This window comes from Acipenser ruthenus, chromosome 17 (assembly GCF_902713425.1).
Source record: "Acipenser ruthenus chromosome 17, fAciRut3.2 maternal haplotype, whole genome shotgun sequence".
NCBI lineage: Eukaryota > Metazoa > Chordata > Actinopteri > Acipenseriformes > Acipenseridae > Acipenser > Acipenser ruthenus.
The window spans coordinates 28,609,385-28,636,217 of NC_081205.1; the positions used below are offsets into that span (position 1 = coordinate 28,609,385).

General features: G+C 34.4%; 3 protein-coding genes and 1 long non-coding RNA gene across 4 annotated transcripts; 1 reads left to right on the forward strand and 3 right to left on the reverse strand.

The window, feature by feature from the left end:
* Positions 1-1,403: 1,403 nt before the first annotated feature.
* On the reverse strand, positions 1,404-4,835 carry LOC117423306 (extracellular calcium-sensing receptor-like). Its single transcript, XM_058990316.1, has 4 exons — positions 4,542-4,835; positions 3,504-4,319; positions 2,506-2,629; positions 1,404-2,331 (listed from the first exon to the last, which is right to left on the reverse strand). The coding sequence occupies exons 1-4, from the start codon at positions 4,800-4,802 to the stop codon at positions 1,418-1,420; spliced, it is 2,115 nt and encodes a 704-aa protein (XP_058846299.1). The 5' UTR covers positions 4,803-4,835; the 3' UTR covers positions 1,404-1,417.
* On the forward strand, positions 1,997-20,771 carry LOC131697977 (uncharacterized). The gene is made up of 3 exons (XR_009307593.1): positions 1,997-2,063; positions 10,967-11,051; positions 20,742-20,771. It is a non-coding gene; the product is annotated as an uncharacterized LOC131697977 (long non-coding RNA).
* Positions 9,306-15,657, reverse strand: LOC117423309 (extracellular calcium-sensing receptor-like). The gene is made up of 6 exons (XM_034038855.3): positions 15,360-15,657; positions 14,567-14,861; positions 13,124-13,939; positions 12,819-13,046; positions 11,561-11,684; positions 9,306-11,319 (listed from the first exon to the last, which is right to left on the reverse strand). Exons 1-6 carry the CDS (start codon positions 15,557-15,559, stop codon positions 10,406-10,408), a joined length of 2,577 nt encoding a protein of 858 aa, XP_033894746.3. The 5' UTR covers positions 15,560-15,657; the 3' UTR covers positions 9,306-10,405.
* LOC131697976 (extracellular calcium-sensing receptor-like) lies at positions 18,272-26,628 on the reverse strand. The gene is made up of 6 exons (XM_058990317.1): positions 26,402-26,628; positions 25,399-25,693; positions 23,884-24,699; positions 23,579-23,806; positions 21,862-21,985; positions 18,272-21,094 (listed from the first exon to the last, which is right to left on the reverse strand). The coding sequence occupies exons 1-6, from the start codon at positions 26,599-26,601 to the stop codon at positions 20,181-20,183; spliced, it is 2,577 nt and encodes an 858-aa protein (XP_058846300.1). The 5' UTR covers positions 26,602-26,628; the 3' UTR covers positions 18,272-20,180.
* Between the last annotated feature and the right edge of the window lie 205 nt (positions 26,629-26,833).

Here is a 26,833-nt window from a genome sequence, read left to right on the forward strand (position 1 = left end):
CTTGATACTCTTTCGACATGTTACGTTTCTTCTGCAAAGATTTGATGTTGTTAGCACCAAATAAACCAAAAGAACTTGGACAACAGCACAACCACATTGTGTAAAATATTCTCCATGTTAGGCATAATAGAACGTTTTTCCAGAGAGAAATGCTGCACAAGTAACTCAGCAAGAGAGACGAGTGTGTTTGGAAAAGTGCAATGTGAAACCAGTAGTACCCTAGTTTGGATGAAGCTGCAATTGAATCAAACAAACAGATTTGAATGCACTTGAAAAGAAACTTAAGTTCACTTGGATTTTTCTGGTGTGAAACAAACCAAAGAAAACTTGAAGAAAATGAGTTTGTTTGCAAGTGAACCACGATTCAAATCACTTGCAAGTGAACTAGGTGTGAAAGTGCCCTTATTTCCATCCCTGTAATGAAGAAATATGAAGCAGGTGTAATTACGTACAGTGCTATTGACATAATTTAGATCCTCATACATTTTGTATTTTTTAAGAAGGGGCCAGTACTATAGAGGAGGAAGTAGAATGATATAAGAACAGCTTCCCGAGAGAAAATATACTTTTCAAGATCTGTATTTCATTCTATGTGAGTAGGTTTCCTTTGCTGAACATGCTAACAAAATAATCATTCACTACAAATGTGTAGTAAAGCCAGATAATCACAGGTTGACAAAACTATTATAATATGTTTTTGACAACTTACTTGCTTTATTATTTTTTGTTTACTTTCCCTGGCATTAGTATATCGTGGAGGTGGTCACCTGTCTGTCAGTCTGTCAGCGCTGTATGTGTCACACTTTAGACTCTGGCCCTTCAGCCATTTCAATTACTAATTTAGGACCTGATTATTATAATGACCTGAACTGGAATTTTGGTGTAATTTCACCAATTTGTAAATATTTATGTTTCATTTAAAGTATGCATATATGATGCTAGAAATGTTTTATTAAATATGATTTAAAAAAGCAATTTGCCATACTTTTTAGCCTTCCTATAAACCCTGTCAACAAATGAGAAGTGTTATTCTTCATGGCAAAAATAAGTGTTTATTTGTAATGCAATGACCCATATATTAAAGGTGATTATTGTTAATAATACATTAATAGATAATAGGGAAATATAACCGTGCAAGTATGTTAATAGCATTCACTTAACTACAGAACATTTGTAAAACTTATTACAGAATTTGTAGCATCCAATAGTGTATAGTACCAGTAAAACCAGTCTAACCTGGGAACAGAAAATTCTGCCTGATAATACAGTGTGCTGGCTTACAGACATAGCTACTGCAAAATCTAATACTGTACCTAGAATAAAGGTATTAAAGACAAACTTGGTATGGTATAATTCCCATTTTATATTTCATTTATATATTTTGTTATTTTTTTTTAAGCATGAATTTTCAAGCACACTAAAGTGACTTCGAGGGAACTTTTCCCATTAAATGTTTTTTTGTATTCTTCTCAGGCTTAAATAATATAATATAACATTTAGGAGCAAAAATACAGAAGAGCAAACCAAAGCTGGAAGATAAAATTGCAAATATTTCTACAGCAACTGTGTACTTCCCAGGTGAACTAATGTAAGCTGGTATAAAGGTGATCCAAACAGCACAGAATATGAGCATGCTAAATGTAATGTATTTAGCTTCATTAAAGTTATCTGGTAGGTTTCGAGCCAGAAAAGCAAGCACAAAACACATGGCAGCAAGAAAGCCAATATACCCTAACACAGCATAGAATGCTGCAGCAGATCCCAGGTCACATTCTAGAATGATTCTGTCTTTGAAAGAGTTCATGTTTTTATTTGGAAACGGAGGCGATATTATTAACCAAAGAGTGCAAATTAAGGCCTGAATGAATGTGAATGCAAAAAGAGTTAGCCGCTGCTGGGCTGGCCCAAACCATTTCATCATATTATTACCAGGAAGTGTAGACCTAAACGCCATTAACACAACTATTGTTTTCCCCAGAATACAAGAGATGCACAGGACAAATGTGATCCCAAAGGCAGTGTGGCGCAACATGCAGGACCACTCAGAGGGCTGGCCAATGAAAGTAAGTGAACAAAGGAAACACAGTGCCAATGAAAACAGAAGAAGAAAACTGAGTTCAGAGTTATTAGCTTTAACAATGGGGGTATCTCTGTAATGAAAGAAAACAATAGCTACAGCAGTGGTTAAACAAGCCCCAATCAATGAAAGGATCATCAGCAACATCCCCATGATTTCTCCAAATGACAGGAATTCAATGGCTTTTAAGATGCAGTGGTTTCTTTTGTTATTTGACCTGTATTCTGAAGGGCACTTCATACAATCAATAGAATCTGCATGGAAAAAAAAAAAAAAAGAATATCATGTTGTAAATAAGTCTGCAGTTAGACCTGAAAATATTATTATTATTATTATTATTATTATTATTATTATTATTATTATTAGAGATGCAATGACAGGTTAGTGTAGTCAGTGTTTTATTTGTCCAGTGTTCCTTCTTAACCTACCTGTCTGATTGCTGATTTCTCCTTCAGCACATGTTATGCAGTCAAAGCAACAAACAGGCTTTCCTTTCTGAACAGCCTTCCGAGTGCCTGGAGGACAGCTCTCACTGCACACTGATTTAGGTGCCTTGAAAACAATTACAATGTGTTACATTTTGTCAACATACTCACAAGATCCAGTAATCAAGACATTGGGCTGTATGTATTAAGGATATTCGTATCATGGGGTTTTCAAACTTATTTCCATCACTAGAAAGTTCAACAAAGACTACGCATTTTGTTTCATAAAACCGAAAAAAGGAGATAAAAACACTGTTTCAGTCAAGGGAAAATTATTGTACTGGTTGAAGAAATTGAACAAAAAATGAAGTATTTGATTTTGTCTCTGCTTGTTGATAGAAGAGAGTAGTGGCCTACACATACAGTAATATAAGTCTGATATATGTACTATAGACCTGTAGATCTCTTTGAGGTATTTACAAACAAAAAATGTATACATATAGCTAAAGTTATATGGAAATGGAGAGGATATCAGGAATATAACACATGATTTCTATTTTGTGTTATGATAAAATACATTGCTTATTAACTGTCCTATTGTGTGTCTATATTGCACACTTACATTTCTACATATATCTACAGTATGAGCATTAAAACAACATTGACAAAGTTCAAATAGTATTAGGTAGACATTACCTTATCCTGACCACCTGCCCAAACAATACTGACGTTATTCATAATAAACTGTTGTCCTTCTGGTAAAGATGCATCATAGAGACCAACAGTGACACATTTTGTCATGCTCTCATTATTGAGTTGCCAGTTAACTAATGCATATCTTGCAGCTGGATCCCCATTCTCATTAAAATAAACATTCTCTCCGTTCTTGGTAGTGAAATTAACTGTTTTCAGATAATGTACTACCTACAAAAAGACAACATGTTAGCACTATGATTCACACAGGAATGTAATTCCTAATAGTATAAAACACAGTCACTTACCTGCCATGGTTCAATCTTCTTCTTATTTGCACATGTCTTACCAGCAAAAGGTCCCTGGCCACTTTCGCATGTAAACAGATTGTGTAGTGAATGGGCTACAGCATACACAGCTTTATAGACATCATTGGCGTTTCCCAGATCAGATACATCGGTGTACTGATTTTTTACCTCTGCTAAATTCTCAGACCCTGTACATGGATTAATAGGTGAGGTCTTTTTTGGGGTAGTCAGGGTGCAACTGAAAACAGTTTCCCAGAAATCTTTTAAGCCTGAATTCCCAGGGGTGTCAGATGGACGGACGTTCAGTAAAAACTCCTCCAAACCTGTAATTACTGCATTACCGACTGCGAAACCTAGTGCCCCACCCAGAACTCTGAAACTTCCTGCTGCTGCAAGGTTTTTGTCAGAAATCCAAGATTCAGTGCCTATCCACTGAAAACCAGTAGCATTCTGAAGCAACAGTTCTTTAACCAGAAAATCAAAATCTGTATAAGAAGTGAAAACTACAATAACCTTTGAAGATGACTTTTTTATAACATTTATAGTGTTAATTAGTTTTTCTCTTGGATACGTTCTGTAAATAGTCTCTGAATATTCAATGCAAACTCCCTCCTGTCTGGCTGCTTTCACAAAGGTAGCCATTCCTGAGTTGCCATAATCATTGTCACTTCTAATTGTCCCAACCCAAGTCCATCCGAAATGCTTCATAAGCTGTGCCAGGGCTCTGCTTTGATAATAATCACTTGGTATGGTTCTGAAAAATGAAGGGTACTTATTCCTGTTACTCAAACATTCACATGTTGCAAAGTGACTAATCTGGAATTAACAAAAAAAAAAAAAAAGATTTTGAATATTATTGAAGAATAAAATAAATAAGTTTATGCAACATATACTGTAAAATACTGGACATAAGACAGCACATATGAAAAGAATGATGCATTAAAAAATATTTGTTATATAACTGTTATTAATACATCTATAATATAATACTATATACTTATTTTGAAAAATGTTCATAAAATAAGAAGTATTTCTCACCACTGGTATGTGAAAAGCTCTTATTGTTGTTGCAATTCCTATAGTTGGTGAAGAACTAGAGGGTCCTATTATAGCATGGACGGTAAATGGTTTGGTACAGGCCTTGTTAGAGTACATATTTTCTTCCTGTTCATTCACTAAAGCCATGCCTGCCCTTATAGCCAAAGGTATGGAACTGCAGTCATCATATATCTTATAACCCAGTGATATACCAGGGAGGATATCTGTCCTGTTGTTTATTTCTTCAGTGGCAAATATCATAGTTTGAGCAAATTGGAATTCTCTGAATTTTACACTGTTGAGAATGAAAAGACATTAAGAACAGCATTGAAGCTGTTGAAAAGTACACACAGTTCATTGATATAATCAAACATTGGACAAGTACTGTATGTTTACCTGTGACCAGATGTATACCTGCAAATTATGTATGGGATTACAACATCTGGTCATAGACAATAAATAATAATGCGATACATGTTATTGGTTCTGTAATGTAAATATAATTCTGGTCATAGTGTAGGATTTTGTGATAAGCACTGGTATTGAATACTGCAACTACAGTGTCATTTTAGTTTAATTATCTGCCAGTATAAATTTGATAAAACCAAAAAAATGGCATAAATACAAAAGTACTTTAGCATAGAATACTAAGAAGCCAGTAACCTATAAATAACAATATTTAAAACTTTTTAAGTTTCGTTTTTTCCTTTAATGTTTTCACTTACTCTTTGCATTTCAGTGGTTCAGGCTCTCCTTTAAAGGCAGGTTTGGCATCAACAAGATTGTGGTGTAATTGAAAGATCCCTCCAATTGTAATGTCTCCATCTTTTGAAAACTGAGGCAATTCTGGTCTGCCTCGCAAGCTGCAAACAGGCTCATCTGCCCTTGTTAAAAGAGCAGTTAATATTACTGCCATGAGTAGCATTTCAAAATTGACTTTCTGGTCAAAGTAAAAATTGGACACTTTCCTGAGTGTATATATACTGTAGTGCAATGCTTCACATGTGATGAAGTTAATATGAAGTAAGTTTCTTACTCCCACCAAAGCAGTAATTCTCAAAGGTATGAATCTGCCTGGGGAAAGAGAACAGCTATGTAGTAATCATCTAGGCCTAAGCCACTATGAAGCTCATGACTTAGCAATTACAGAGTGCTGTTTGTTTAGCTGTTTATTTATTTATTTAATTATTTAATTATTTAAATACATTTGGCAGACATTATGTATGATGTATGTTAATTCTAAATACAGTATCACTGGCAAGTAAACTTGTAAATATAGTATCACATAAATGTGTATGTTTTAACTATGCATTGTAATTACAAAGGCCTAGGATTTTCCAGTTGTGTTGAAAATGTGCCAACCTGTATATTTAAATCAAATGTCAAGGGTTTAAGGGACATGAAATATGAAAATAAATGTCATTTAAGAGTAATGCAGTGATGGAAATAAGACACCTGTTGCATAGCAGTTTTACCCATTCCAGGTTTTAATATGTGATTAGCCCCAGTATATAGGTAACAAGCTCATGTGTGTCTTATTAAACATAGTAAAAACAGGAATGGCTCAGACTGCTATGCAATGGGAGTCTTGTTTCTATCCCTGCAATGAAACATTATGAAACAGGTGTAATTACGTAAAGTGCTATTGTAGCATACTTATTTAACTTTGATGAATTATATAAATGAATTGCAATAATGACATAATTTAGATCCAGAGGACATACATTTTGTATTTTCGAAGAAGGGTCAGTACTGTAGAGTAGGAAGTGGAATGAGATAAGAACATCTTCCAGCGAGAGGTTTATCTTTTAATGTGAGTAGGTTTCATTATATTCCAAAATAATTGGTCAGTACAAATGTGTTGTAAAGCCTGATATCACAGGTTGACAATACTATTACAGCATGTTATTTTTGTTTTTTTCCCCTGGCATTAGAATATAGTGGAAGTGGTCATCTGTCTGTTAGTCTGTCCAGGGCCAGTGTCAGGGGTGCGGTGTAAAGGATGCAACTGCACCCCTTTGAGGGGTTCCCCCCCCCCAGCCCTGAGTCAATTTGTTTTATTTCTCAGCCCACTTTAATGACTAAAGGTAAGAAATGTATAGGCACCGTCTAATCTACTGGGATTAGAAAAAGAAACCGTAACAAAGTAGTATTAGAAGACTGTCAATCAAAACACAAAGTCACAAATCAGAGCTAACAGATTGTCTATCTGGAGGCGGAACACAGAGCGGGCGCTCTGGCAGTAGTGATTGCTCTGCTGGCAGATGTGTGATGATAACCAAAGGGTGGTAAAAATTCACTCTTTAAAAAAAAGTGACAATATGTTGAATCCACTACCAAAGAACAAGTGGGCTTTTGTAAAGCGTAAAGAACAAAAAAGACAGCTTTTTCAGAAAGAAGCAGAAAATGCTAAAAAATAAAAGTATATTGTAAATGGTTTAAGACTAGGAATGGGCCATTTGTTTTGCATCCATAGTTTTAATTTATTTTACATTTCTTTCTTTTTTTTTTTACTACCTTGCCACTTTTTTTTTTAATCCCAGTAGATTAGAGGATGCCAACATAGCCAGAGAAATAACCTTGCTGCTCGTCTGTTACCTGATAATGTGAACTCTCCGTTTCAAGTGATACAGTACATGATTCAGAAAGACCTGAGTTAGAGGATTGCCCAACACCCACATTGAAATGCCAGCACTGGCTGCTATTCCAAAGTTGATAGTGCTGAGCGATTCTTCAGTTAACTAAAAGAATTACCTGTGGTCTACAATGTCACAGGAGAGATTATCTGCATTGGCTGTAGGTCTACTGTCAATTGAAAATAGACTTGCAAGACAAGTAAACTTTTTTGATGTAATCGAAAAATGTGCATATTTAACATCCGCCGTGTAGACCTTAAGTTAAGCAATGAAAAAAAAAAATAGATAATATTTTTTTTATTATTTTACATTTACAAAAAACACATGTATTATTATTATTATTATTATTATTATTATTATTATTATTATTATTATTATTATTATTATTATTATTATTATTAATTTGTTTTATGAATTTCAGTTTATAAAAAATGAAATCTAATTAGGTACTGATACCAATGTTCAATATGGTAATGCTGAATAACTGAAACAAACTTATGTGGGGTCGTTTTGCATTAATAGCTACAGCATTCATGAATACATGCTGTTTTCACTTATGAGTTGTATTTACTACATTTGTGCTATGGGCTAAGTTTTGAGATGCAGACGTGTTTTTTTATAGAAACGTTTTCATATGAACTTCTGTACTTGATAACATTAATTAAAAATTCTGATTGATGCCAATGGTTAATATTTTATTTTGACTAATTTGAAGCTATTATTATGTCTCAATATTAAATAAATTGAGTTATTAACCACATTGATTAATATCTTGCATAATTGATTTATTAAAATGTTTGGATATACTGTAACTTGATTGATTACTGTCTTGATCACAGTCATCTTAAGATAACATTAGAATATGTTTTGTTGGAAAATAAAAAAAAAAACATTTTTATTTTACTGATTCAAATTTTACTGTTGATGTATTTATTTTCAAAAGGTTTTGTTTAGGTTAAGCGCTGCCACTGCGCTCTGTGTTTTTTTTTATTTTTTTTATTTAATGAACTGTCTTGCATTAGAGCCCAGTAAATCCTAGTGCCAGCACTGAGTCTGTCTGCGCTGTATGTATGTTAATCTTTAGACTCTATTTGCAGAAGGGAGAAAAACTATTATAACTACTGTGTATATATATATATATATATATATATATATATATATATATATATATACTTCATGGTAAATCTATAAATATATATTCATTGCATGTACATATTTCAGTTAAAATATACAAACATGATGCCAGAGATTTTTTTTAATTAAATATGATTTAAAAAGGCAGTTTGCCAAGCTTTCTAGCCTTCTCATAAACCCTGTCAACAAATTAGAAGTTTTATTGTTCATGGCATAAAGTGTTTATTTGTAATGCAATGACCAATTTATTGAACATAATTATTGATAATAATCAATTAATAGATAAAAGTGAAATATAGCCACACTGAAATGACAACATGTCAGTATTGTTCCAAGTATTATAAACATAATGTAGTGCACTACATTGAAATACATGTATAGTAGTGGATTAGAAATACAGTAAACACAGACTATTTTTTAAGGTGAGTGTGGTAGAGTTTATACTATTGAATCTGCACTAGGAATTGCAATAGTTGTTGATTGAAAGTACATGCATTAAGGTAATATTGACAGTATACTTTTGTAAGGCATGCTATTAATAAAAAATGCTTATGATAATATGATAACACATAATAGCACAGTTGACTTAATCAAATACACAGTGGGATTAATTAATTTCTGTACTGTGAATATATTGATTTGCATAAGTATACACAATTACAAAATTACAAAAATTTGAATTTAAGAGATGCTCTTTTTTTGAAGCTGTGGTCATAAAGAGGATAGTTAGAAAGATATGACACATTCCATATGCAGTTTTAAACAGACTTTTAAGTTTAATCTATCATTCCTTAATATGTGTATTTGTATAGTACATTATTTGGTATTATAGTCCTGTATTTCACAGCTACATACGTATTTTGTTTAGTTGTCTAACTACTGTCCTGTTTGAAATGTACTATTTGGCCTACTACTACCATAAATGTGTTAATAAATGCAGAGTAAATATAAATACTAAAATGTGCATCAATATTCAGTATTGAGGCCTTCAGTACATTATAAAGAATGTATATTGGAGCCTATCACCAGTGATCTATTTATAAGGTGGTGTAAGGTTGCAGTCAATAAAATAGTAAAGCATTTTAATTGTGCGTATTAAAAACATTAATCACAGACTACAATTAGAGCATGTTATAATCCAAGTCCTGTTTGCTCTTTGATAATCAATTTCCCAATCAGTGTGCTAGATAGCTGTAGTCAAGGCGCTGCTGTAATCAAGGCTCTGTTGGTTTGAAAGAGAAAGCTTAACCTCTGTAAAAGTGACGTCAGGTACAGTATCTAAGACATGTTCTGATTTGGAGAAAACGGTTAGTTCCCTGGCATTTGCTAAATAAGCAAACATTCATATATCATTTTATTTTATATGGAACTGACTTCTGAACATATGTCCCCATAACAGGGCAATGACCTTGAACAAACTGATAATATAATATACAGTATATGTAATGTTTATTTATCCTAACCCAGATATTAAATACATTTATGGGCAACAGAAAAGTTGCATGTTTTATTTTCCTATGCCCTTTTTTGTCTGCACTCCATTCTGTGGCCTGAAACATTCTAATATTGAAATAAACAATTAAAGAGCTCTAAACACTAACAATTAATATATCAGCTAAATATGAAGCCCACAAGCCATTCACTTAACAAGAGAGCATTTGTAAAACATATTACAGAATTTCTAGTATTCAATAGTGTACAGTAAAACCTGTGTAACCTGGAAACAGAAAATTCTGCTAGATAATACAGTGTGCTGGCTTACAAACGTAGCTATTATAAAATGTAATACTGTACCTAGAAAGATGTATACATGACTAACTTGGTATGATATAATTTCCATTTAATATTTAATTTATATATTGTGTTATTGTTTTTTAAAAGTGAATCTTCAAGCACGCTGTATAAGAGCAACTTTGAAGCTGTCTTTAAAAAAGGACCTGCATTCCCTAATGCGGGGGCTACAACACGTGAATGAATGTGTTTTTATACCATGTTAAAATGACCACCCCCTGTATGGCAAGGTTATAAATGTAATACAACAACACAAATTAAATGTGTAACTTTTCATATTTTAGAACATTTTAATATTTTTTTTCAAAGTGACTTCGAGGGCACTTTTCCCATCAGATGTTTTTTTGTATTCTTCTCAGGCTTAAATAATATAATATAACATTTAGGAGCAAAAATACAGAAGAGCAAACCAAAGCTGGAAGCTAAAATTGCAAATATTTCTACAGCAACTGTGTACTTCCCAGGTGAACTAATGTAAGCTGGTATAAAGGTGATCCAAACAGCACAGAATATGAGCATGCTAAATGTAATGAATTTAGCTTCATTAAAGTTATCTGGTAGGTTACGAGCTAGAAAAGCGAGAACAAAGCACATGGCAGCAAGAAAGCCAATATACCCTAACACAGCATAAAATGCTGCTGCAGAACCCAGGTCACATTCTAAAATGATTCTGTCTTTGAAAGAGTTCATGTTTTTGTTTGGAAACGGAGGCGATATTATTAACCAAAGAGTGCAAATTAAGGCCTGAATGAATGTGAATGCAAAAAGAGTTAGCCGCTGCTGGGCTGGCCCAAACCATTTCATCATATTATTACCAGGAAGTGTAGACCTAAATGCCATTAACACGACTATTGTTTTCCCCAGAACACAAGAGAGGCACAGGACAAATATGATCCCAAAGGCAGTGTGGCGTAACATACAGGACCACTCAGAGGGCTGGCCAATGAAAGTAAGTGAACAAAGGAAACACAGTGCTAATGAAAACAGAAGAAGGAAACTGAGTTCAGAGTTATTAGCTTTAACAATGGGGGTATCTCTGTAACGAAAGAAAACAATAGCTATAGCAGTGGTTAAACAAGCCCCAATCAATGAAAGGATCATCAGCAACATCCCCATGATTTCTCCAAATGACAGGAATTCAATGGCTTTTAAGATGCAGTGGTTTCTTTGGTTATTCGACCTGTATTCCAAAGGGCACTTCATACAATCAATAGAATCTGCAAGAAAAAATAAATAAAACATTAATTAATATCATATTGTAAATAAGTCTGCAGTTACACATGAAAAGCTTATTTACAGTCATATTATTATTATTATTATTATTATTATTATTATTATTATTATTATTATTATTATTATTATTATTATTATTATTATAACATTTAATTACAGATCCTCAGAGATGCAATGACACGTTAGTGTAGTAAGTGTTTTATTTGTCCAGTGCTCCATCCCTACCTGTCTGATTGCTGATTTCTCCTTCAGCACATGGTATGCAGTCAAAGCAACAAGAAGGCTTTCCTTTCTGAACAGCTTTCCGAGTGCCTGGAGGACAGCTCTCACTGCACACTGATTTAGGCGCCTTGGAAACAATTACAATATATTACATTATGTCAACATACTGAATAGATTTAATAATCCAGACATTGGGGTGTATGTATTAAGGGTGTTCATATCATGGGGTTCGGGGAGAAAATCGTAATGCCATTATTTAATTTGTAATTTATCTGTAATGTATACACCTGTCTTGTTTCACAATAACAAGTAGAGAAGGATGGCTTTTTTGCATGCATTACTTAAGGTCGAATTGAGGTACGTGATCGACACATGATCTTTTTCTTATTCAACAAGTACAATTTAGCTTCTAAGTTCATATTGTACATGGCGTCGCCCAAATATATATATATATATATATATATATATATATATATATATATATATAGATAGATAGATAGATAGATAGATATATTCAAAGCAGGGATGGAAATAAGACTCATATTCCAGGTTTTAATAGGAACTTGATAATCCACAGTGTAAAGGTAACAAGCTCAGGTGTGTCTTATTAAACGCCTTGTAAAACCAGGAATAGATCAAATTGCTATGCAGTGGGAGTCTTTATTTCCATCCCTGGAAAGTTCAACAAAGAATCTGCATTTTGTTGCAGAAAACTAAAAACAAAAAAGGATAAAAAATATTTAATTTCAGTCAGGAATCTTGGCCACAATTCCTCATTTTATTAGTTGCTAGGAGAGAATAGTAGCCTACACATAGACTAATATAAGTCTGATACATGTACTATAGACCTGTAGACCTATTTGTCCGTAACCTAAATAAAACGCATAAGTACCACGAAAAGAGGTATTTACGAACAAAAAAACATACATATAGCCCATTAACTGGAATGTGTTCTATGTTTATAAAAAAACATTGCTACAGTTACATGGAAATGGAGGGGATATTGAGAATATAATACATTATTTTTTTTTTATGATTGTAAAAGCAATCAGAACTAACCAGACCCTTTTATTTTCCCTGTTGGTGATGAATATAGTGAAGGCAGGCATACATTGCTTATTAACTGTGTTTTAATCTCTAAGCCGGTCATTCACCCTGTCCTGCTGTGTGTCTGCATTGCACACTTAAATTTCTGCACATATGTATCTATGAACATTAAGACAACATTGACAAAGTTCAAATAGTATTAGGTTGACATTACCTTATCCTGACCACCTGCCCAAACAATACTGACGTTATTCATAACAAACTGTTGTCCTTCTGGTAAAGATGCATCATAGAGACCAACTGTAACAAATTGTATGATGCTCTGCTTATTGAGTTGCCAGTTAAGTAATGCATATCTTGCAGTTGGATCCCCATTCTCATCAAAATAAACATTATCTCCGTTCTTGGTAGTGAAATTAACTGTTTTCAGATAATGCACTACCTACAAAAAGACAAGATGTTAGCACAATGATTCACAAAGGAATGTAATTCCTAATAGTATAAAACACAGTCACTTACCTGCCATGGTTCAATCTTCTTCTTATTTGCACATGTCTTACCAGCAAAAGGTCCCTGGCCACTTTCGCATGTAAACAGATTGTGTAATGAATGGGCTACAGCATACACAGCTTCATATACATCATTGGCATTTCCCAGATCAGTTACATCTGTGTACTGATTATTTACCTCTGCTAAATTCTCAGACCCTGTACATAGATTAACAGGTGAGGTCTTTTCTGTGGTGGTCAGGGTGCAACTGAAAACAGTTTCCCAGAAATCTTTTAAGCCTGAATTCCCAGGGGTGTCAGATGGACGGACGTTCAGTAAAAACTCCTCCAAACCTGTAATTGCTGCATTACTGACTGTGAAACCCAGCGCCCCACCCAGAACTCTGTAGCTTTCTCCTGCTGCAAGGTTTTGGTCAGAAATCCAAGCTTCACTGCCTATCCACTGAAAACCAGTAACATTCTGAAGCAACATTTCTTTAACCAGAAATTCAAAATCTGTATAAGAAGTGAAAGCTACAATAACCTTTGAAGATGACTTTTTTATAACATCTACAGTTTCAACTAATTTTTCTCTTGGATACGTTCTGTAAATAGTCTCTGAATATTCAATGCAAACTCCCTCCTGTCTGGCTGCTTTCACAAAGGTAGCCATTCCTGAGTTGCCATAATCATTGTCACTTCTAATTGTCCCAACCCAAGTCCATCCGAAATGCTTCACAAGCTGTGCCAGGGCTCTGCTTTGATAATAATCACTTGGTATGGTTCTGAAAAATGAAGGGTACTTATTCCTGTTACTCAAACATTCACATGTTGCAAAGTGACTAATCTGGAATTAACAAAAAAAAAAAAAGATTTAAAATATTATTCAAGAATGAAAGAAAACAAATCTGTATAGAAAACAAATAATAGAAAATGAAATAGAGTTATTTTATGTACCATATCTTTTACTTTTGATTGAACGCATATTTCTGCATTTAAAAAGCAATGCAGTATTATAAGGATGTTGAAAAGGTAGTCAGTAGAATCTTAATAGTGACATATCAAAACTATTACACCTGATAACTATATAGTCTTATTTAAATAATTTGATGTTATAATATTTATAAAATTCAGAAGTTATCACATTGTACTCTGTTACGCAAAGCATCCCTTTTAAATGCCAGCTGCTACACCATGCCAGTCATATGGGTCTGAATATAGGTTGGAGGGGTTTTCAGATTGATTTGAACGGGGTAACCCACCTCCAGCAAAGATACATCTACACATGCCATCAAATAAATACGTTTATGCTACTAAGGCAACATATTTTGTAACATCCTGGACATAAGATCACACGTATGAAAAGAAAGGTACATTAAAAAATATGTTTTATATAACTATTATAAATACATCTCTAATATGGTACTGTAGACTTGTTTTGAAAAAGGTTTATAAAATAAGAAGTATTTCTCACCACTGGTATGTGAAAAGCTCTTATTGTTGTTGCAATTCCTATAGTTGCTGAAGAACTAGAGGGTCCTATTATAGCATGGACAGTAGATGGTTTGGTACAGGACTTGTTAGAGTACATATTTTCTTCCTGTTCATTCACTAAAGCCATCCCTGCCCTTATAGCCAAAGGTATGGAACTGCAGTCATCATATATCTTATAACCCAGTGATATACCAGGGAGTATATCTGTCCTGTTGTTTATTTCTTCAGTGGCAAAGATCAGAGTTTGAGCAAATTGGAATTCTCTGAATTTTACACTGTTGAGAATAAAAAGACATTAAGAACAGCACTGAAGCGCTAGTTAAATATATATATATATATATATATATATATATATATATATATATATATATATATATATGAAAAGTACACACAGTTCATTGATATAATCAAACATTGGACATGTACTGTATGTTTACCTATGACCGGATGTATACCTGCAAATTATGTATGGGATTACAATACATCAAAACCATTCTGACTTCTACTTATAAATCTGGTCATAGACAATAAATAATAATGTGATGTGTTATTGGTTCCATAATGTAAATATCATTCTGGTCATAGTGTAGGATTTTGTGATAAGCACATGTACTGAATACTGCAACTACTGTGTAATTTCAGTTTAATTATTAATGGACCTGTATCTGCCAGTATTACTGGTAAATTTGATTAAAAAAAAACACACATAAATATGAAAACAATACTTAAGACTATTATAAAGTTAATTATTTTCCTTTAATGTTTTCACTCACTCTTTGCATTTCAGTGGTTCAGGCTCTCCTTTAAAGGCAGGTTTGGCATCAACAAGATTGTGGTGTAATTGAAAGATCCCTCCAATTGTAATGTCTCCATCTTTTGAAAACTGAGGCAATTCTGGTCTGCCTCGCAAGCTGCAAACAGGCTCATCTGCCCTTGTTAAAAGAGCAGTTAATAGTACTGCTATGAGTAGCATTTCAAAATTGACTTTCTGGTCAAAGTAAAAATAGGACACTTTCTTGAGTATATATACTGTAGTGCAATGCTAATCACATGTGATGAAGTTAATATGAAGTAAGTTTCTTACTCCCACCAAAGCAGTAATTCTCAAAGGTATGAATCTGCCTGGGGAAAGAGAACAGCTATACAGTAATCATCTAGGCCTAAGCCACTGTGAATCTGATGACTTAGCAATTACAGAGTGCTGTTTGTTTAGCTGTTTATTTATTTATTTATTTATTTAATTATATAAATACATTTGGCAGACATTATGTATGTTAATTCTAAATACAGTATCACTGGCAAGTAAACTTGTAAATATAGTATCACATGAACAAAATTTTTTCTGTTTTAACTGTGTATTGCAATTACAAATTCAGAGGATTTTCCAGTTGTTTTGAAAATGTGCCGACCGGTATATTTAAATCAAATAGCAGTTTAAGTGACATGCAATATAAAAATAAATGTAATTTAAGAGTAATGCAATATGTGCTAGATTAGCCCCAGTATATAGGTAACAAGCTCAGGTCTTATTAAACAAAGTAAAAACAGGAATGGCTCAAACTGCTATGCAGTGGGAGTCTTATTTCCATCCCTGTAATGTAAAAATATGAAACAGGTGTAATTACGTAAAGTGCTATTGTAGCATACCTATTTAACTTTGATGAATCATATAAATGAATTACAATAATGACATAATTTAGATCCAGAGGGGCCAGTACTGTAGAGGAGGAAGTGGAATGAGATAAGAACAGCTTTCAGAGAGAGGTATACTTTTCAAGATCTCTATTTCATTTAATGTGAGTAGGTTTCATTATATTCCAAAATAATTGGTCAATGCAAATGTGTTGTAAAGCCTGATATCACAGGTTGACAATACCATTACAGCATGTTTTTGTCCAGGGCCAGTGTCAGGGGTGCAGTGCAAAGGATGCAACTGCACCCCTTTGAGGGGTCCCCGTCCCCCCCAGCCCTGAGTCAATTTGTTTTATTTCTCAGCCCACTTTAATGACTAAACGTAAGAAATGTATAGGCACCGTCTAATCTACTGGGATTAGAAAAAGAAACCGTAACAAAGTAGTATTAGAAGACTGTCAATCAAAACACAAAGTCACAAATCAGAGCTAACAGATTGTCTATCTGGAGGCGGAACACAGAGCGGGCGCTCTGGCAGTAGTGATTGCTCTGCTGGCAGATGTGTGATGATAACCAAAGGGTGGTAAAAATTCAGTGTTTAAAAAAAAATGACAATATGTCGAATCCGCTACCAAAGAAGCAGAAACTGCTAAAAAATATAAGTATATTGCAAATGGTTTAAGACTAGGAATGGGCCATTTGTTTTGCATCCATGGTTTTAATTTATTTTACATTTCTTTTTTTGTTTCTTTTTTTTTTACTATCTTGCTACTTTTTTTTTTAATCCTAGTAGATTAGAGGGTGCCAACATGGCCAGAGAAATAACCTTGCTGCTCGTCTATTACCTGATAATGTGAACTCTCCGTTTCAAGTGATACAGTACGTGATTCAGAAAGACCTGAGTTAGAGTATTGCCCAACACCCACATTGAACTGCCAGCACTGGTTGCAATTCCAAAGTTGCAAGTGCTGAGCAATCCTTCAGTAAACTGTCTTTGAGAAAGAATGACCTGTGGTCAACAATGTCACAGGAGAGATTATCTGCACTGCCTTTAGGCCTACTGTCAATTGAAAATAGACAAGTAAACTGTTTTGATGTAATTGAAAAAGTGCATTATTTAAAATCTGCCGTGTGACCTTGTGACAAAGTGGTTGCTGATTATGAACAGGTGCAGAGGTGATACAGTGCAGGAATAAACAGACAGAAATTTGTAATCTGGTATGGAAAATGGTTGTTTTATTTTTGTTTATAATCCAGGTCTAGTGACCAAATAATAAACTCTGGTTATACACAGCGATGTGTAAAACACGGAGAACAGTAACAGGGATTGCAGCCCTAAACAATAAACACAGTATCTCTCCCACAATGTACAACCACGGTCACCAGTCCTGGGTGCGTGCTGTAGTGCTGGTGGTGGGTTATACAGTTTGAAGAGTGACAAATAGTGCAGTGCTGTTCCAGGTTCAGTGCTGGCCCTTAGCGACAGCTCCGGAACATGTTAGCCGTATATAAACACACAAGTAACAATTATAGACAAGACAAACAAAACAAACACTCACGAAACTCTCAATACACAGTGCACGGGTCCTTCCGGGTCTATTTCAAAACCAAAGCGAAGGAAAAGATTTACAATTCTCCGGTCTCTAATGGGAAGTAAATGTAACCTTATCATTCGTCCCCTATAACATGTTGGGGTACCACTGCTCTTGTGATAGTGCTTGCCCATTAAAATATGCCTAGATTTGCATATATATATATATATATATATATATATATATATATATATACAGTTGTTACAGTAGTATATATATATATATATATATATATATATATATATATATATATATATATATATATATATATATATATATATATATATATATTTACTTCATGGTAAATCTATAAATATATATATATATATTCATTGCATGTACATATTTCAGTGTACAAATATGATGCCACAGATGTTTTATTAAATATGATTTAAAAAGGCAGTTTGCCAAGCTTTCTAACCTTCCCATAAACCCTGTCAACAAATTGTTCATGGCGTAAATAAGTCTTTATTTGTAATGCAATTACCAATTTATTAAACGTAAATATTGATAATAATCAATTAATAGATAAAAGTGAAATATAGCCACACTGAAATGACAACATGTTAGTATTGTTCCAAGTATTATAAACATAATGTAGTGCACTACATTGAAATACATGTATAGTAGTGGATTAGAAATACAGTAAACACAGACTATTTTTAAGGTGAGTGTGATAGAGTTTGTACTATTGAATCTGCACTAGGAATTGCAATAGTTGTTGATTGAAAGTACATGCATTAAGGTAATATTGACAGTATACTTTTGTAAAGCATGCTATTAGTAAAACATGCTTATGATAATATGATAACACATAATAGCACAGTTGATGTAACCAAATATACAGTGGGATTCATTAATTTCTGTACTGTGAATATATTGATTTGCAAGCTACAAAAGAACAGACAAAAGTCTAAGTATACACAATTACAAAATTACAAAAATTTGAATTTAAGAGATGCTCTTTTTTTTGAAGCTGTGGTCATAAAGAGGATAGTTAGAAAGATATGACACATTCCATATGCAGTTTTAAACAGACTTTCAAGTTTAATCTATCATTCCTTAATATGTGTAATTGTATAGTACATTATTTTGTATTATAGTCATGTATTTCACAGCTACATACGTATTTTGTTTAGTTGTCTAACTACTGTCCTGTTTGAAATGTACTATTTGACCTACTACTACCATAAATGTGTTAATAAATGCAGAGTAAATATAAATGCTAAAATGTGTGTCAGTATTCAGTATTGAGGCCTTCAGTACATTATAAAGAATGTATATTGGAGCCTATCACCAGTGATCTATTTATAAGGTGGTGTAAGGTTGCAGTCAATAAAATAGTAAAGCATTTTAATTGTGCGTATTAAAAACATTAATCACAGACTACAATTAGAGCATGTTATAATCCAAGTCCTGTTTGCTCTTTGATAATCAATTTCCCAATCAGTGTGCTAGATAGCTGTAGTCAAGGCGCTGCTGTAATCAAGGCTCTGTTGGTTTGAAAGAGAAAGCTTAACCTCTGTAAAAGTGACGTCAGGTACAGTATCTAAGACATGTTCTGATTTGGAGAAAACGGTTAGTTCCCTGGCATTTGCTAAATAAGCAAACATTCATATATCATTTTATTTTATATGGAACTGACTTCTGAACATATGTCCCCATAACAGGGCAATGACCTTGAACAAACTGATAATATAATATACAGTATATGTAATGTTTATTTATCCTAACCCAGATATTAAATACATTTATGGGCAACAGAAAAGTTGCATGTTTTATTTTCCTATGCCCTTTTTTGTCTGCACTCCATTCTGTGGCCTGAAACATTCTAATATTGAAATAAACAATTAAAGAGCTCTAAACACTAACAATTAATATATCAGCTAAATATGAAGCCCACAAGCCATTCACTTAACAAGAGAGCATTTGTAAAACATATTACAGAATTTCTAGTATTCAATAGTGTACAGTAAAACCTGTGTAACCTGGAAACAGAAAATTCTGCTAGATAATACAGTGTGCTGGCTTACAAACGTAGCTATTATAAAATGTAATACTGTACCTAGAAAGATGTATACATGACTAACTTGGTATGATATAATTTCCATTTAATATTTAATTTATATATTGTGTTATTGTTTTTTAAAAGTGAATCTTCAAGCACGCTGTATAAGAGCAACTTTGAAGCTGTCTTTAAAAAAGGACCTGCATTCCCTAATGCGGGGGCTACAACACGTGAATGAATGTGTTTTTATACCATGTTAAAATGACCACCCCCTGTATGGCAAGGTTATAAATGTAATACAACAACACAAATTAAGTAAATGTGTAACTTTTCATATTTTAGAACATGTTTATTAATTTCTTTCAAAGTGACTTCGAGGGCCCTTTTCCCATCAAATGTTTTTTTGTATTCTTCTCAGGCTTAAATAATATAATATAACATTTAGGAGCAAAAATACAGAAGAGCAAACCAAAGCTGGAAGATAAAATTGCAAATATTTCTACAGCAACTGTGTACTTCCCAGGTGAACTGATGTAAGCCGGGATAAAGGTGATCCAAACAGCACAGAATATGAGCATGCTAAATGTAATGTATTTAGCTTCATTAAAGTTATCTGGTAGGTTACGAGCGAGAAAAGCGAGCACAAAGCACATGGCAGCAAGAAAGCCAATATACCCTAACACAGCATAAAATGCTGCAGCAGATCCCAGGTCACATTCTAAAATGATTCTGTCTTTGAAAGAGTTCATGTTTTTATTTGGAAAAGGAGGGGCTATTGTTAACCAAAGAGTGCAAATTAAGGCCTGAATGAACGTGAATGCAAAAAGAGTTAGCCGCTGCTGGGCTGGCCCAAACCATTTCATCATATTATTACCAGGAAGTGTAGACCTAAACGCCATTAACACAACTATTGTTTTCCCCAGAACACAAGAGAGGCACAGGACAAATGTGATCCCAAAGGCAGTGTGGCGTAACATACAGGACCACTCAGATGGCTGGCCAATGAAAGTAAGTGAACAAAGGAAACACAGTGCTAATGAAAACAGAAGAAGGAAACTGAGTTCAGAGTTATTAGCTTTAACAATGGGTGTATCTCTGTAACGAAAGAAAACAATAGCTACAGCAGTGGTTAAACAAGCCCCAATCAATGAAAGGATCATCAGCAACATCCCCATGATTTCTGCAAATGACAGGAATTCAATGGCTTTTAAGATGCAGTGGTTTCTTTGGTTATTCGACCTGTATTCCAAAGGGCACTTCATACAATCAGTAGAATCTGCATGAAAAAATAAATACAAAATTAATTATTATCCTGTTGTGAATAAGTTTGCAATTATACCTGAAAATCTTATTTATAATCTTATAGCAGTTTCACACACAAATGCCGCTACTGAGCTGTCTCAGAGATGTTTAAAAAATTCTATCCATTCACCCAGCAAGAAATTGTGCAATCTATAATACCGTCATAACCCTTTCACACATCCAAAGGGATCATGTGAGTATAACTTTCAAACCTGTCAGTCAACAGATCGTTTTCAAGGCAGCGGCGATTTGCCCATAAATTACAGCATCATGCACTGTCCCTTCTTTTTGCGAATTCACCTCCGTATTCCAGACTCCAATTACTACCTCATTCTTGATCAGCCATTGTGTTTGAAAAAAATTAAAGCATGTAACAAAAAATACCCAACACATCTGGTATACATGCAGTCACATGGGATGTTGACTTTCAATCCGCACCCACTATTGCAGTTCAGTGCCGGTATAGCCTTTCACACAAGAGTTAAGACAGCTCTGTGATGGTATGGGCAATTCACACGGACCAAAATGCCACATCAGTGCCGGTTCTGAGCCGTCATAACTCGTTTGTGTGAAAGGGGTATTATTATTATTATTATTATTATTATTATTATTATTATTATTATTATTATTATTATTATTATTATTATTATTATTATAACATTTAAGTACAGATCCTCAGAGATGCAATGACAGGTTAGTGTAGTCAGTGTTTTATTTGTCCAGTGCGCCTTCTTAACCTACCTGTCTGATTGCTGATTTCCCCTTCAGCACATGGTATGCAGTCAAAGCAACAAACAGGCTTTCCTTTCTGAACAGCCTTCCGAGTGCCTGGAGGACAGCTCTCACTGCACACTGATTTAGGTGCCTTGAAAACAATTACAATATATTACATTATGTCAACATACAAGATTCAATAATCAAGACATTGGGGTGTATGTATTAAGGATGTTCATATCATGGGGTTTGGGGACGAAATTGTAATGCCGTTATTTAATTTTAATTTTTTTTTTTCTTTTTTTTTTTTTTTTATAAATTTAGTCGTTGCCAATTAGTTTTTTTTTTATTATTATTTTCTCCCCAATTTGAAATGCCCAATTATTTTTAGGCTCAGCTCACTGCTACCACCCCTGCGCTGACTCGGGAGGGGCGAAGATGAACACACGCTGTCCTCCGAAGCGTGTGCCGTCAGCCGTCCGCTTCTTTACACTCTGCAGACTCACCGTGCAGCCGCCTCAGAGCTACAGCGTCGGAGGACAACGCAGCTCTGGGCAGCTTACAGGCAAGCCCGCAGGCGCCCGGCCAGACTACAGGGGTCGCTGGTGCGCGGTGAGCCGAGGACACCCTGGCCGACCTAACCCTCCCTCCCACCAGACGACGCTCGGCCAATTGAGTGCCGCCCCCTGGGAGCTCCCGTCCACGGTCGGCTGTGGAATAGCCTGGACTCGAACCGGCGACGTCCAGGCTATGCGTTATTTAATTTTTAACTTATCCGTGATGTATATATAACGAGTGGAGAAGGTTGGCTTTTTTGCATGCATTACTTAAGGTCGAATTGAGGTACGTGATCAACACATGATCTTTTTCATATTCAACAAGTACAACTTCGCTTCTAAGTTCATATTGTACATGGCGTTGACCAAATATATCTCTTTTTTAAAGCAGGGGTGTAAATAACACTCATAATTCAGGTTTTACTAGGAGCTTGGTAATCCACAGTGTAAAGGTAACAAGCTCAAGTGTGTCTTATTAAACACTTTGTAAAACCAGGAATGGATCAAATTTCTATCCAATGGGAGTCTTATTTCCATCCCTGGAGAGTTCAACAAAGAATATGTATATGTTGCAGAAAAAAAAAAAAACAAGGAGAAAAAATACTTAATTTCACTCAGAGGAAATTATTGTACTGGTTGAAGAAATTGAAAAATAAAATAGGTTTTATTTTATTTTGTGTCTGCCTGCCTGTTGACAGGAATCTTTGCAACAATTCCTCCTTTTATTAGTTGCTAGGAGAGAATAGTCGCCTGCACATACAGTAGTATAAGTCATACATGTACTATAGACCTGTAGACCTGTTGACCTGTTTGTCCATAACCTAAATGAAAAGGTATTTAAAAACAGAAAAATGTATACATATAGCCCATTAACTGGAATGTGTTTTATGTTTATAAAAAAAACATTGCTAAAGTTATATGGAAGTGGAGGGGATATCGAGAATATAATACATGATATATATATATTTTTTTATGATTGTAAAAGCAATCAAAACTAACCTGTTTTCCCTGCTGTTGATGAATATAATGAAGGCAGGCATACATTGCTTATTAACTGTGTTTTAATCTCTAAGGTTGTCATTCACCCTGTCCAATGTGTGTCTACATTGCGCACTTACATTTCTTCACATACCTGTGAACATTAATACAACATTGACAAAGTTCAAATAGTATTAGGTAGACATTACCTTAGCCTGACCATCTGCCCAAACAATACTGACGTTATTCATAATAAACTGTTGTCCTTCTGGTAAAGATGCATCATAGAGACCAACTGTAACAAACTGTGTGATGCTCTCCTTATTGAGTTGCCAGTTAACTAATGCATATCTTGCAGTTGGATCCCCATTCTCGTCAAAATAAATATTATATCCGTTCTTGCTAGTGAAATTAACTGTTTTCAGATAATGCACTACCTACAAAAAGACAAGATGTTAGCACAATGATTCACACAGGAATGTAATTCCTAATAGTATAAAACATAGTTGCCTACCTGCCATGGTTCAATCTTCTTCTTATTTGCACATGTTTTACCAGCAAAAGGTCCCTGATCACTTTCGCATGTAAACAGATTGTGTAGTGAATGGGCTACAGCATACACAGCTTCATATACATCATTGGCATTTCCCAGATCAGTTATATCGGTGTACTGATTCTTTACCTCTGCTAAATTCTCAGACCCTGTACATGGATTAACAGGTGAGGTCTTTTCTGGGTTAGTCAGGGTGCAACTGAAAACAGTTTCCCAGAAATCTTTTAAGCCTGAATTTCCAGGGGTGTCAGATGGACGGACATTCAGTAAAAACTCCTCCAAACCTGTAATTGCTGCATTACCGACTGCGAAACCGAGTGCCCCACCCAGAACTCTGAAACTTCCTGCTGCTGCAAAGTTTTTATCAGAAATCCAAGATTCAGTGCCTATCCACTGAAAACCAGTAACATTCTGAAGCAACAGTTCTTTTATCAGGAATTCAAAATCTGTATAAGAAGTGAAAGCTACAATAACCTTTGAAGTTGACTTTTTTATAACATCTACAGTTTTAACTAATTTTTCTCTTGCATACGTTCTGTAAATAGTCTCTGAATACTCAATGCAAACCCCCTCTTCTTGGGCTGCTTTCACAAAGGTAGCCATTCCTGTGTTGCCATAGTCATCATCATTTCTAATTGCCCCAATCCAAGTCCATCCAAAATGCTTTACAAGCTGTGCCAGGGCTCTGCTTTGATAATAATCACTTGGTATGGTTCTGAAAAACGATGGGTACTTATTCCTGTTACTCAAACATTCACAGGTTGCAAAGTGACTAATCTGGAAGTAACAACAACAAAAAAAAGATTTTAAATATTATTCAAGAATGAAAAAACTTATCTGTATGGAAAACAAATAATAGAAAATGAAATAGAGATATTTTATGTACCAGATCTTTTACTTTTCTTTGAACCCAGATTCTGTATTTAAAAAGCAATGCAGTATTAGAAAGAAGCATGTTGAAAAGTTAGTCAGTATAATCTTAATAGTGAGATATTAAAGCTATTACCCATAATAACTGTATATTCTAATTTAAATAATTGTGTTTTATAATATTTCACTTTTTTTTCAATGCGTTTTTTTTTTAAGCGTTATATTAATGTTAACACCTCATACTCAGTTACACAAAGCATCCCTTTTAAATGCCAGCTGCTACACCATGCCTATCGTATGGGTCTGAATATAAAACTGTACAGAGTCAAGTTGATTTTGCCGATAGGTTAGGTCGGAGGGGTTTTCAGATTGATTTGAAAGGGGTAACCCACCTCCAGCAAAGATGAATCTACAGATGTCATCAAATAAATAAATGTATGCTGCTAAGGCGATAGATTTTGTAACACGCTAGACATAAGACAACACATATGAAAATAAAGAGGCAGTAAAAAAAATATGTGTTATATAACTATTATAAATACATCTCTAATATGGTACTATATACTTATTTTGAAAAACTTTTATAAGATATGAAGTATTTCTCACCACTGGTATGTGAAAAGCTCTTATTGTTGTTGCAATTCCTATAGCTGGTGAAGAACTAGATGGTCCTATTATAGCATGGACAGTAGATGGTTTGGTACAGGACTTGTCAGAGTATATATTTTCTTCCTGTTCATTCACTAAAGCCATCCCTGCCCTTGTAGCCAAAGGTATGGAACTGCAGTCATCATATATCTTATAACCCAGTGATATACCAGGGAGTATATCTGTCCTGTTGTTTATTTCTTCAGTGGCAAATATCATAGTTTGAGCAAATTGGAATTCTCTGAAATTTAAACTGTAAGAAAAAACACACCGATTAATTATACAGATAAAAACTAAGTAAGTAAACCCACCCATTCCTACTGGCTCCAATCCAAACTGTTTCTTCCAGGCTTACACTGGCCCTTTAAGCTTCTTGTAGTGATAATGTTGTAGTGAAAATATGAACCGCATGCAGAAATTAAATCAGTAAATATGATACTAGTCATGCCTGTTAAAAAAAGAAAAACTAATACCCCCCTGGTAATTCTGCACTGGTGGTAATTGGATAACATTTTGTGAATGAAAAGACATTAATAACAGCACTGAAACACTGGTTAAAAAATATGAAAGGTGCACACAGTTCATTGATATAATCAAATATTGGACAAGTACTGGGTTTACCTATGACCGGATGTATACCTGCAAATGATGTATGTGATTACAATACATCGATACCATTGTGACTTCTACTTATCCATCTGGTTATAGACAATAAATAATAATGCGATACATGTTATTGGTTCCATAATGTAAATATCATTCTGGTCATAGTGTAGGATTTTGTGATAAGCACTGGTATTGAATACTGCAACTACAGTGTCATTTCAGTTTAATTATTAATGTACCTGTATTTGCCAGTTCTGTGTTTGATTAAAATAAATAAATGTTTTTATGAACTAAGAAGACCTTAACATATATTTTTTCTTATTTTTTTTTTTTATGCTTTGTAGGTTTCACTTACTCTTTGCATTTCAGTGGTTCAGGCTCTCCTTTAAAGGCAGGTTTGGCTTCTACAAGGTTGTTGTGTAATTGAAAGACTCCTCCAATTGTAATGTCTCCATCCTTTGAAAACTGAGGCAATTCTGGTCTGCCTCGCAAGCTGCAAACAGGCTCATCTGCCCTTGTTAAAAGAGCAGTTAATAGTACTGCTATGAGTAGCATTTCAAAATTGACTTTCTGGTCAAAGTAAAAATAGGACACTTTCTTGAGTATATATACTGTAGTGCAATGCTAATCACATGTGATGAAGTTAATATGAAGTAAGTTTCTTACTCCCACGAAAACAGTAATTCTCAAAGGTATGAATCTGCCTGGGGAAAGAGAGCAGCTGTGCAGTAATCATCTAGGCCTAAGCAACTGTGAATCTCATGACTTATGGCAAGTAAAAGTAAAA

Bases quoted from the DNA above. Each gene is read 5' to 3' on its own strand.
- LOC117423309 (XM_034038855.3), bottom strand. From the start codon at position 15,559: ATGCTACTCATAGCAGTACTATTAACTGCTCTTTTAACAAGGGCAGAT. The intron at 13,940-14,566 runs GTGAGAAATACT...TGTTAATTCCAG, and splicing joins GAGCTTTTCACATACCAGTG to ATTAGTCACTTTGCAACATG. The intron at 11,685-12,818 runs GTAATGTCAACC...ATTGTTTCCAAG, and splicing joins GGGCAGGTGGTCAGGATAAG to GCGCCTAAATCAGTGTGCAG.
- LOC131697976 (XM_058990317.1), bottom strand. From the start codon at position 26,601: ATGCTACTCATAGCAGTACTATTAACTGCTCTTTTAACAAGGGCAGAT. The intron at 24,700-25,398 runs GTGAGAAATACT...TGTTACTTCCAG, and splicing joins GAGCTTTTCACATACCAGTG to ATTAGTCACTTTGCAACCTG. The intron at 21,095-21,861 runs GTAGGTTAAGAA...TTTTTCATGCAG, and splicing joins GGAAATCAGCAATCAGACAG to ATTCTACTGATTGTATGAAG.
- LOC117423306 (XM_058990316.1), bottom strand. From the start codon at position 4,802: ATGATATTTGCCACTGAAGAAATAAACAACAGGACAGATATCCTCCCT. The intron at 2,630-3,503 runs GTAAGTGACTGT...ATTGTTTTCAAG, and splicing joins AGAAGATTGAACCATGGCAG to GCACCTAAATCAGTGTGCAG. The intron at 2,332-2,505 runs GTAGGTTAAGAA...TTTTCCATGCAG, and splicing joins AGAAATCAGCAATCAGACAG to ATTCTATTGATTGTATGAAG.